The 11684-nt window shown below is 47.6% G+C and overlaps 2 protein-coding genes and 1 long non-coding RNA gene across 3 annotated transcripts in view; 2 read left to right on the top strand and 1 right to left on the bottom strand.

The window, feature by feature from the left end:
- Nucleotides 1–11684, bottom strand: part of LOC140722306 (uncharacterized) — a 532443-nt gene that overhangs the window by 133369 nt on the left and 387390 nt on the right. The window lies entirely within an intron of this gene.
- LOC140722301 (uncharacterized) overlaps nucleotides 1–11684 on the top strand; it is a 1042646-nt gene that overhangs the window by 976164 nt on the left and 54798 nt on the right. The gene's annotated exons all lie outside the window — the stretch shown is intronic.
- On the top strand, nucleotides 2554–9089 carry LOC140722291 (uncharacterized). The gene is made up of 3 exons (XM_073037080.1): nucleotides 2554–2793; nucleotides 3075–5255; nucleotides 9001–9089. The coding sequence occupies exons 2-3, from the start codon at nucleotides 3242–3244 to the stop codon at nucleotides 9087–9089; spliced, it is 2103 nt and encodes a 700-aa protein (XP_072893181.1). The 5' UTR covers nucleotides 2554–2793; nucleotides 3075–3241.

Raw genomic sequence — 11684 nt, 5'->3', positions numbered from 1 at the left:
CTAATGCCAAAGTAGAACCTTCTTACAAATGCCGATATTAAACACAAGAGGTTATGCTGTTGCTAGAAATGTAGACACATACACACAAAACTGCAGTTCAGCTGGCAACTAAGCAGAGGAGTGCACAGTCTAGGCATGCTGAACCGGTTCGGACTAAACGTTGTCTATTTGTTCCTCTCCTCATTTGCTGCCTGATCTGTTGATTTCTACCAGTATTTTGCAGAAATTAACCATTTTTTTTTCGATCAAACAGTTTCCAAATGTTGCTGATCATTCATTTGTAGCCGCATTCTACTGGTCTGATTCCTCTTCCTCCTCCTCGTAAACTCTAGACCCCATCCCTTTCTGGAGCCCCAAAGCCCTGACTCAGGCGGGCAACTCTCTGGTTTCTGACTCTGCTCCATCGAAGATTCACTCGCTAGTCTGCTGTCAGACTTTAGAGGTGCAATGCAGCAACTCAGCTGTCTGTGGCACAGTCCTTTGAAATGAGTGAAAATGACTCAAAAAGTTGAAAAGAGCAGGGAAGGAGTTTAACCACCTCAGTTCGGAGCCCTGGAGAATTTCGAAACCATAGTGTGTTTATTGTCTTATTCATCCTGAAGAAAATCATGCGGGAAATTCATGCAGGTGTATAAGAGGAGGAGAAGCAATGGTTGTGTGGATATGCAGAGGCTTTTCCCAAAGACTGAAACGGATAACACGAAGGGGCAAAAGTTTAATCTGCTTGGGAGTAGGTACGGAGGAGATGTCAGGGCTACGTTTATTGAACAATGTGTGTGGAATGCATTGCCAGCGACGGTGGTAGAGGCGGATACAATAGGTTCTTTTAAGAGACTCTTAGATAGGTACATGGAACTTAGGAAAATAGAGGGCAATTGAACGATCGAGGGAAATAATAGAGGAAAAAATAGTGGGAAATTGGCAGAGTATTGTGTGCAGTTTTGGTATCCTTATTTTAGAAATGATATAATGATATTGGAGAGGGTTTAGACAAGATTCAGAGAATGATTCCAGGAATGCAAGGTTTACCGTATGAGGATCGTCTGACATCTCTTGGGCTGTATTCCATGGAGTTCAGGAGAATGAGGGAGATCGCATATTGAATGTTAAAAGGCCAGAACAGATTAGATATGGCAAAGTTAATTTCCCATGGTAGGGGATTCTAGGACAAGATGGCACGACTTCGGACTTGAAGGACGTCCATTTAGAACTCAGATGTGGGGAAATCACTGTAGTCAGAGGGTGGTAAATCTGTGTAATTTGTTGCTACGAGCATCCGTGGAGGACAAGTTATTTTGTGTATTTAAGACCGAGATAGATAGGTTCTTGATTAGGCAGGTCATCAACGGGTATGGGGTGAAAGCAGGGGAGTTCAGATGTCTGGAATAATTAGATCAGCCCATGATTCATTGGCGGAGCAGACCCGTTGGGACGAATAGCCTACTTCTGCTCGTATATCTGATGGTTTTATGGATTCACTTCTCCGTGCGTCTCCATCCATCTGAAATTTTCAAAAAATATGTTCATTTCTGTTGCCACTACGGCTGCTGGCGCATTGGCATCAGCGCCGGACTTCGAGGCGAGAGGTCCTGAGTTCGAATCCAGCCTGATGCTGGATTCCGGATGCGACATACCTGAAAAAAATGTTCATCTCAGTATGTTAAACAGGTGGATTTCAGCAGATGCTGTAAACCCAAAGCAACACACACAAAGTACTGAAGGAACTCAGCCGGTCGGGTAGCATTTATGAAGACACTGGAGCAATAGCGACAGAGTTCCTCTTGTCCTGCCCTACCACACATTGACTCTCTGCAATCAACATATTCTGCTCATGCAAGCGGGCAGTTCGCTCCACTTTGTCCATGGAGTTTCACAGCATCGATGTGTGTAGTGAGGTCGACGATGTCCATGCCGGCGTTCCTGCCCACGCCGATCTCTTTGATTCTGTTACAGCAAAACAATTTACCTGCGATGGGGACATCTCTCTCTCTCTCTCTATCTGCGCTTCTGTCCATCTATTTTTCTATCTTCCATCTATTTTTCTGTTCATTTCTCCCTCACAAAAATGCACACTTTCACAGGATAATACACACACGGACACACACACAATGGAACCATTTTTTTCGGTCTTTTTCAATTTTATGTATTCTGCACTTATCTTTTCACTGTTCACTACACTTAAGGTATTCGGGAGTATTTATTAAAATTCACGAAGAAGCGCCAAATGGATTTTCGTGAGAATTTTAACAACGTTCCCGAAATTAGGCCGGGTCAGGGTGGTAGGAAGCATAGATCCAGGGGAACTTGGCTTTGTGGATACCGAAATGACTTGACCACAGGAGGCAGAGGTTGGTGGCAGAGTGAGCGTATTCACTCTGGAAGTCGGTACTCAGGAGTGTTCTGAACCGATCTTTAGCAACAGCCCTGTTCGTTGTGATTTTTACTTCACTCAGAAGGTGATGCGAACGTGGATGCAGGTTCAATTGCAGCATTGAAGAGAAGTTTGCGTGGTACGTGGATGAGGGAGGTTGTGCTGCCTTTATGGCAGTTATTTAGTTTATAATATTTTCGCGTAGTAATTTGTTAGCATTTTTTAGTTAAAGTTAGGATTGTTTAAATCAATTGATTTGTCTGTAATACATCGCGGCTGCGATGACGTCACATCCGGGTTCGCCGCGTCTTGTGGGGAATTACCGGTTTGAGATTCACGCAAGGGTGGGGGTCACTCTCATGTGCCACCATAACGCTGACTAGGGTCTCTCTATGCACCAAAGACACAGTGAAAGCAACGCTGTAAGTCATTAGATAATCGGTATTTTGAGTTAAAATGTTAACGCCGATTCTGTTAAAAGTAACGACGGTCGGTAAGGTTTACCTTTTCGTCAGTTAAAGAGTCGGGATAGTTTGTATTGAAGTGTATCTAAAGCAGCCAATGGAGCAGCTAGATTCTGACTGTATGCTGCACTTTAATGTAATGTAGTTATTGTAGTTTTACCTTTGCAAGTATTCACAATGTAAATGTGATATTTAGAAGGGAACAAACACTGTACCAATCTTGTATTGTTTTTCAACAGTTTTCACCATGCGTTAATGTGAAGAGTGAACAGTAAATGGTTAATCTTACTGCGGTCTCGTTTGCATTGATTCTGGTTTATCTCGACGTTTACCTCGGCGTTACTTCACACCCGAGCGAGAACGTTACAGTGAAAAAGCGGCATTATCAGGTGTTTAAAGTGCAGCCATGTCAACCCGATCCAGCATCAAGTCGTTGTCAAAGTCATCGTCATCCTGCGACAGGGGCAGTAGGGCATCAAGTAAGGCCACCCAAGCAAGAGCGAAAGCAGAAGCCGCCAAGGTGCGAGCGCGCTTTGCCAAAGAAGAATTAGAAGTAAAGATGAAAGCGGCTGCCAGAGAAGCCGAAAACCAGAAGGAAAAGGCTGCCAGAGAAGCCGAAGCGACTGCCAGAGAAGCCGAAAACCAGAAGGAAAAGGCTGCCAGAGAAGCCGAAAACCAGAAGGAAAAGGCCGCCAGAGAAGCCGAAGCGGCTGCCAGAGAAGCCGAAAACGAATTGGAAAGGAAAAGGGTAGAGGCACGGTTAGAAGCGCTGAAGCTAGAACGAGAAGCAGCAGCTGCCGAGGTGGAAGCAGAGTTAATAGAAGACGCCGAAGAAATGCATGATCCGAAGGACGGAAAATCTACCTCAGAAAAGATCGGATTGGAACGTACAAGGGACTATGTCCAATCTCAAATGGAATGGAAGACTCTTTCTTCCTCTCCTTACTTATTCGATAACGTCCCACTTCACGAGGAGTCTTGGAGAGGCCCGACGGCATCACGTCCATCCGAGGAAGATAATTTACCCTCGCAACTCCGCGATGAACCCAGGAATGCAAGGGCTCACGACAAGTACTTCTCGACACCGAACTTACCGGATTTGGGGAGAAGAGAGGCAAAGACTGAGTCCAGACCAGCAAATCCCATAACAGATGTACGCCCTCAGTCATGTACCTGTGGACATGTTCCCTCAGCCCGCACGCCACCTGCAGATGAATCCGCAGCACGGTATTTCGCACGACGGGATCTCGTCACTTCAGGACTATACCGGTTTGACGATAAACCCGAAAATTACCGTGCATGGTACTCCACTTTCACCAACGCTATCGACGGATTCCAGCTCAGAGCAACCCAGGAGTTGGATCTTATGGCAAAATGGCTGGGAAAAGAATCATGCGAACAGGTGAGACGCATGCGTTCAGTGTACATCAACAAACCCGAGCTAGCATTGAAGAAAGCATGGGAGAGACTTCAGGAGGGCTACGGAGCCCCCGAAATTATTGAGGCGGCGCTATGCCAACGTTTGGGAAATTTTCCTAAGGTGTCAGCCAAGGACCACACCAAGCTAAGAGAATTTGGAGATTTACTCTTGGAGATTCAAGGCGCCAAAGAAGATGGCCACTCAGCTGGTCTAGTATACCTAGACACTCCAACCGGGATTAGACAACTCGTGGACAAACTTCCATTTGGGCTGCAGGACAGGTGGTTGTCCGTTGCCTCAGATTACAAGGAAGAACACGAAGGTCAATTCCCTCCCTTCGAGTATTTCACCAGGTTCGTGTGCAAGGAGGCGAAGAAGCGAAACGATCCTAGCCTCATAGGTCCAGGAAGCAGTACAATTTACACCAAGCCAGATAAATCCACTTCGAATAATTCCAACATTACTAAACCAGTCTCAGCGCTTAAGACTGAAGTCCTTACAACTAACAACGACCCTAGCAAGAATTGTCCATTGCATAACAAACCCCACCCCCTCAAAAGATGCAGAACGTTTAGGGAAAAACCCCTTGAAGAGAAGAAGGCCCTCCTCGAGGAGAAAGGAATATGCTTTAGATGCTGTTCCTCGACCTCTCACTGTGCGAGAGAGTGTACGATCGCCGTGAAGTGCCTGGAATGTGATAGCACTAATCACGACTGGGCCATGCATCCTGGCCCGTCACCGCAAACCGACAACGCTCCTTCACCCCCACAACAGGACGGCGGGGAGGGAGAAGCTCACTCCAGGACAACTGTTGTCAGCTCGAGCTGTACGGAAGTTTGCGGTCAAGCTCAGGCAAGCCGTTCTTGTTCAAAGATCTGTCTCACTAAGGTGTACCCTAAGGGAGCCAAAGACAAGGCCATCAAAGCCTACGTAATTCTGGACGATCAGAGCAACCGCTCGCTAGTCAGTCCAAAGTTCTTTAACTTGTTCAACATTGAGAGTGAGCAGTTCCCATATTACCTTAGAACTTGCTCAGGCAACATGAAAACTTACGGAAGGAGGGCCGAAGGCTTCCAGATCGAGTCCCTGGATGGTAAAGTCCTCATCTGTCTCCCCCCACTCGTAGAGTGCGAGAAAATCTTGAATAACCGCACTGAGATCCCGACACCAAGTGCGGTGCTACACCAACCACATCTCCACCACATCGCCAAATACATCCCAGAGCTGGATCCAGAAGCAGAAATACTCCTGCTATTAGGGAGGGATGTTCTCCGGGTACACAAGGTTAGGCAGCAGGTCAATGGACCACACGACGCCCCCTTTGCCCAACGCCTGGATCTGGGCTGGGTGGTGATAGGAGAGGTGTGCCCTGGCAACGAACACAAATCAACGGCTAACACACTCAAGACCAATGTGCTAGAGAGTAGCCGCCATACGATTCTTCAACCCCGCACAAGTTCCATGTGCGTCCAGGAAGCACCACAAGGCTTTAACAAGCGCAAAGTAACTGACGAGACGCTGGGTCAGTCTGTCTTTGCTCAAAAGGAGCATGATAATAAACTCGCTCCATCGGCTCAAGACGCCATCATCTTAAAAACGGAGGACACCAAGGTCTTCAGAGACAAAGCAAATAGTGGGGTCGCCCCACTACCTTTCAGAGAACCACGCCAGTGCTTGCCAAACAACAAAGAGCAGGCAGTCAAGCGGTTCACGCCCTTGCAAAAAACCACGAAAAGGAGACCTGAGATGCAGCAAAGCATCCGATCGACCCACGAGGTACTGGGCACACCAATGGCAGAGGTCACAGCCATTATGAATGCACGACCACTCCTACCCGTGTCTTCTGACCCGGAAAACCCCTTCATACTGTCGCCATCAATGCTCCTTACGCAGAAGGCAGGAGCTGCCCCTCCACCAGGGGACTTCTCCGATAAGGACCTGTACACAAAGCAATGGAGAAGGGACCTTCAAGTTGGAGATTTAGTCCTGCTCAAGGACAAGCAAATCGCCGGCAACTGCTGGCCAATGGCCAGAATCACTGCCACATTCCCTAGTAGGGATGGACATGTCAGGGACGTCGAGTTGAAAACTACCGACCAAGGCGATGGGAAAATTTACCAAAGGCCTGTTACAGAAGTCATTCTACTTCTACCTAACGACTGATTTAGAGACTGAAGTTCGTATTATGTTCATTGTGACCTTACGAAGGCCAAGCGGGGAGTGTGCTGCCTTTATGGCAGTTATTTAGTTTATAATATTTTCGCGTAGTAATTTGTTAGCATTTTTTAGTTAAAGTTAGGATTGTTTAAATCAATTGATTTGTCTGTAATACATCGCGGCTGCGATGACGTCACATCCGGGTTCGCCGCGTCTTGTGGGGAATTACCGGTTTGAGATTCACGCAAGGGTGGGGGTCACTCTCATGTGCCACCATAACGCTGACTAGGGTCTCTCTATGCACCAAAGACACAGTGAAAGCAACGCTGTAAGTCATTAGATAATCGGTATTTTGAGTTAAAATGTTAACGCCGATTCTGTTAAAAGTAACGACGGTCGGTAAGGTTTACCTTTTCGTCAGTTAAAGAGTCGGGATAGTTTGTATTGAAGTGTATCTAAAGCAGCCAATGGAGCAGCTAGATTCTGACTGTATGCTGCACTTTAATGTAATGTAGTTATTGTAGTTTTACCTTTGCAAGTATTCACAATGTAAATGTGATATTTAGAAGGGAACAAACACTGTACCAATCTTGTATTGTTTTTCAACAGTTTTCACCATGCGTTAATGTGAAGAGTGAACAGTAAATGGTTAATCTTACTGCGGTCTCGTTTGCATTGATTCTGGTTTATCTCGACGTTTACCTCGGCGTTACTTCACACCCGAGCGAGAACGTTACAGAGGTATTGACATCTAGAGTCTGGGTGCACGTGGATGGATCCAGGCAGAAAATGGCACAGGCTAGATGGGCCGAAAAACCTGTTTCTGTGCTGTAAGAGAGTGAATTACATTGTACGTCCGACACAAGTCCATTTCCTAGGAGACTTAAATCATTCCAACGAAGTGTTCTAAAAAACTGCAAATTCAAGTAACACTTAACAGACAAAGAATATCTGTTGTGAGGAACAAAGTTAGTGTTTCAGCTCCAGGACCCTGTGTCGGAATGGCTTCAAACAATTTCTGATGTGATTTCAGGTCTCCAGCATCTTGAGTGTTTCTTTAACTTCCAGCTGCTCACAGACAGACGACAGTGAATGGGAATTTCCAAACACGGTGAGGATACTGAACCCGAGGTAGATAACCAACGATGCAAACACTGAACTGCTTAATCCAGGTACTCACTGCCTCTGTGTATTGAGATTACCCCGCAGATCTATTCGATCTGTCTGCTCTTTTCTATCTGTGGCCATTCAGCCCCTCTAACCATCAACAAGATGATGGCTGCTCTCCCATCTCAGCCACATGTTTCTGCCCGATCCTCATTTCCTCGATCCCTTTGATCTCCACACATCTGCCGGCCTCTGTTTTATGTGAGGACGATCACTGAGTCTTCACCGCCCTCTGTGGTGGGGATTAACAGACCCCACCACTCCAGGGATCAGTCTGGTGAATCTTCATTGCACTCTCGATAACAAATACTCTCTAACCTCTTTGTAAATCCTCTATGGCATATATGTCAAACTCAAGGCCCGCGGTGGAATTATCTTTGGCCCGCGAGATAATATCTAATCATCATTAAAGCTGGCCCCAGTAATCGAAGCGCCTATGGCGTATGATATGGCTAATGCTGAGTTTATTCAGGTACAAGGTTTTCAGGGGTTTTAGTGTTTATTCGGTAGTCTTCTTCATAAGAAACGGAATTTGTAAAGTGAAACACTTTGTAGTTATAGCAGAGACTGAGACACATGAGAGCAGGCTGAAAAAACGGAGGCAACGAAAGCTGCGTTCGCACGCGTCCGACTGATCCGGCCCGCATGAAGCTGCATTTTGCTCAATGCGGCCCGTGACCTAAAATGAGTTTGACACCCCTGATTTAGATCGTTTACTTTTGCTTGTTTGCTTTGGTGTTGATTTCAGAGGGAGACAAGGATTCCACACTGGCTCTATGGAATTAATTTACATCTTCTGCAGCCCCGTGTTGCCCCAACCACTCACCTCCCACCCCCGTCACTATTTCCACCTTCCCACCTCCCCCCTCACCTGGATACACCTCTCACTCCCCAGCTCTTGCCCCATCCCCACCCCTCACCTCTTTTCTCTGACTATTTCCCGTCCACTCTCAGTCCAGAGGGATTGGTCTATATAACCCGTGTGATTATGGGGAGCGGGATTTTACACCATATTCCAGGTACAGTTTCAACAAATCTCAAATAATTGTCACTTTGCCCGGACCACTGGCCCCGCTTGCAGGGCAACAGTCTGCCGATGTTTGCCCCCCAATGTGATGAATCCCTCTGCTCGACACCACCGTGGTCTCAGACATTTCCACAGATGAGTCCCTCCTGTCCCCACCGGGACAAACATCCTGTCCGCCCCGTCTCTCACCATCTTCATCCTTTCAGTTAAATCCCCCTCTCCCTCCCTCACCACGGGGAACCGGCATCAAAACGACGGGCCGAACGGTCTCCTCCTACCTCTCAGCAATACATCAGTCTCCGGCCGCAAGAGACGTTTCACAAACGCCCCAACTTCCCTCGGAGGGAAATGGAAATAAATCAGAAAGCGGCCATTTACTTTGAGGTTTTCTCAGCTCTGATGAGGCGGTCGGCGCTTCAGCGGGAGACGAACGAAGCGGTGGTAACGCCTACTCCGCTTGTCCGCCTCCGAGACATGGTTTAACCAATGATTGACATCGCTTCGCACCAATAGGAATAGCGCAGCTCCCGAATCCTCCGTTGATAGCGCTGGGGGAGGGGATGGTCACGTGGTTAGTAGCCCAGCCATTAAACCGATAAAGCTCGACCTCTCCAGCTCGTGGGTGACGTAAGACACTGCTCACGCGAGGGCAGTTCCAGGTGTGTGGAGCCCATGTGTGACGTCAGGCGCGTGGGGGGTCTGACGTCACCTGTGGGAGAGGCTCACATATAAAAACACTTTAATTGACGTTTCTGATGATTTCAGTGGGCCAACAACTTTAATCACGGGTTTCATCACTGAATCCAGTGTTGTGAGATGTAATGTCCCCTGTTATGTGTCCGGCTGTGCCGTGTTTTTGGTGGAGTGGGCAGCGTGGTGTTTGTCTCGATTTGTGTCTGTCTCCTGGTAAACTTAACACCTTGACAATGTGAACCATAGTTACCCCTTCCTCACCCGCCCCGTTTTTATTCCGATACGTTTCCCCTTCCTTCTCAGTCCTGAAGAAGGATCTCAACGGGAAACGTCAACTGTTGACTCTTTAAGATAGATTCTGCCCGGCCTGCTGAGTTCCGCCAGCATTTTGTTTGTGTTGCTCTGGACTTCCAGCATCTGCAGACTTTGTCGTGTTTGTGATTTACCTCTCCGTTGTCCCTCCGGCCTCCGATACTGTAGGAGGTCTGTAGGGATCTCCGGTTCCGTGACCCGGGTCAAATACAGTTGTAAACAGGGGAGGATCTGCTCCGTTGTATTGGACGCTCGGGTATCCTTTAAGGAAGCAACAATACTCTCTTCAAATTAATTATTGTCTAATCGTGATGTTGACATTGTGTTTGTTACAAAGCCCCAGAGTCTGGGAACAGCTGTCACCGTCATGGGCTGCGAGTGCAGAATGGGAAAGGGGGAGGGGTGTCAGTGACCTTGCATCAGAGAAAGACACGGGTTTGTACAGCCGCTTGTGAGATGTAAATGTCCCTACAGTGGATTCGGATCTGCTGGCATATCTGGGGCTGAGGAAAGAGAGTTTTAACCAGCGAGCCATCGTTTGGGGTGGAGGGGTACAGGAGCTGCCTGATAGATGGTTTTAATTGCTTTTTTTATATATATTATCTCACAGACGGTGACTGAGGAGGAAGCTTGTTGAGGGAGGATACCCGGAGGTGAGCAGGTCATGCACAGTATCAGGACATTGACAGAGATGTGATTTCCTGTGTCACGGGTACAGACTGTCGTCTCAAGTGAGGAGTTTGTGTGGAGATGCAGCTTCCCTGGAGGTGTAGGAAAGAGGACACACCAACAGGTGGGACCAGCTGTGGGAAGACATGGTTTGTCAGGTCTGACGACGGGCTGAACGTACCATCACCTTCAGACTGAATCAGAAAACCATTCTGAGGGCATTTGCAATGTCAGAAGCAGGGGAAATGTGATCGCATGTGCAGAGGGCAGGAGTTGTGTCTCCATCAGACCCTCAGTGAGATGGTTCAAGTTACAATGTGCAGGGATGAAAGCACAGTGTTTGGGGCCGGATTTAGTCACTGATTCTGACACAGTGAGAGGGTTAGTTTTGCTGTAAGGAAGCAACATTAATGGAAGAAGACACAGGAACTTCATCAATTGCCAGTTGTTCAGTAGAAGTGACCAATTTGTATGTTATCTTAACGGAAACAGATATTCGCAGTGGAGACAAAGGGATGCCGGTTGGGGAGGGGTGTGGAGTTTTGAAATCAATGCCTTGCAGTGCATTTAGCATGTCCGGAGTGACGGATCACACAGCACGGAAACAGGCTTTTGGCCGGCCATCCCTGTTGTGACCATCCACTCACTGTCTACACTGGTCCCATTTATCAGCACTTGGTTCATAGCCGACTGTATCTCAGCAGTTTCAATGCTCATCCACTTCGTAAATGTTGTGAAGGGACCTGCCTCCACCACCACATCAGGCAGTGTGTTCCAGATTTCAACTACCCTCTGAGTGAAAAATCTCTTCCTCAGATCCCTCTAAACCCCTTTGCCCTCTGCTTCAATCTCTGTCTTCTACTTGTAATATTTGACACGGTTCCACACTGTGAGATCCCACACCCCGCCATGTCCTGATAAACTGTGAGACCCTACACACACCGAAGTTTCCTGAGAGACAGTGAGACCCACATTCCCCTGGTAGTGTCTTGACACACCGAGAGACCCCACGGATCCCTGGAAGGGGACTAACGCACTATGAGACTTCAGACACCCCTGGAAGGATCCTGATATACCGTGAGACCACACACACCCTGGGAGGGTCCTGACACACTGAAACACCACAAACCCCAGGCACCGTCCTGAAAAACTGTGACACCACACAAACCTGTTTCAGTACTCACTACGGAAAAGGACCTTGGCGACTGGAGGGATGACTTACAGCGGACTGAAAAGCTTGAGCATATAGACGTTAAGAAAGAGGATGTGCTGGAGCTTTTCAAAAGCATCAAGTTAATTAAGTCACTGGAACCAGACAAGATACACCCCAGGTTACTGTGGGAAGCGAGGGAGGAGATTGTTGCGCCTCTGGCAATGATCTCTGCATCATCAATGGGGATGGGA

Source organism: Hemitrygon akajei, unplaced genomic scaffold (genome assembly GCF_048418815.1).
Source record: "Hemitrygon akajei unplaced genomic scaffold, sHemAka1.3 Scf000074, whole genome shotgun sequence".
NCBI classification, from domain to species: domain Eukaryota; kingdom Metazoa; phylum Chordata; class Chondrichthyes; order Myliobatiformes; family Dasyatidae; genus Hemitrygon; species Hemitrygon akajei.
This window is presented reverse-complemented; position numbering and strand designations above follow the sequence as displayed.

Bases quoted from the DNA above. Each gene is read 5' to 3' on its own strand.
- LOC140722291 (XM_073037080.1), top strand. From the start codon at position 3,242: ATGTCAACCCGATCCAGCATCAAGTCGTTGTCAAAGTCATCGTCATCC. The intron at 5,256-9,000 runs GTGAGCAGTTCC...AGGTTTTCTCAG, and splicing joins TAACTTGTTCAACATTGAGA to CTCTGATGAGGCGGTCGGCG.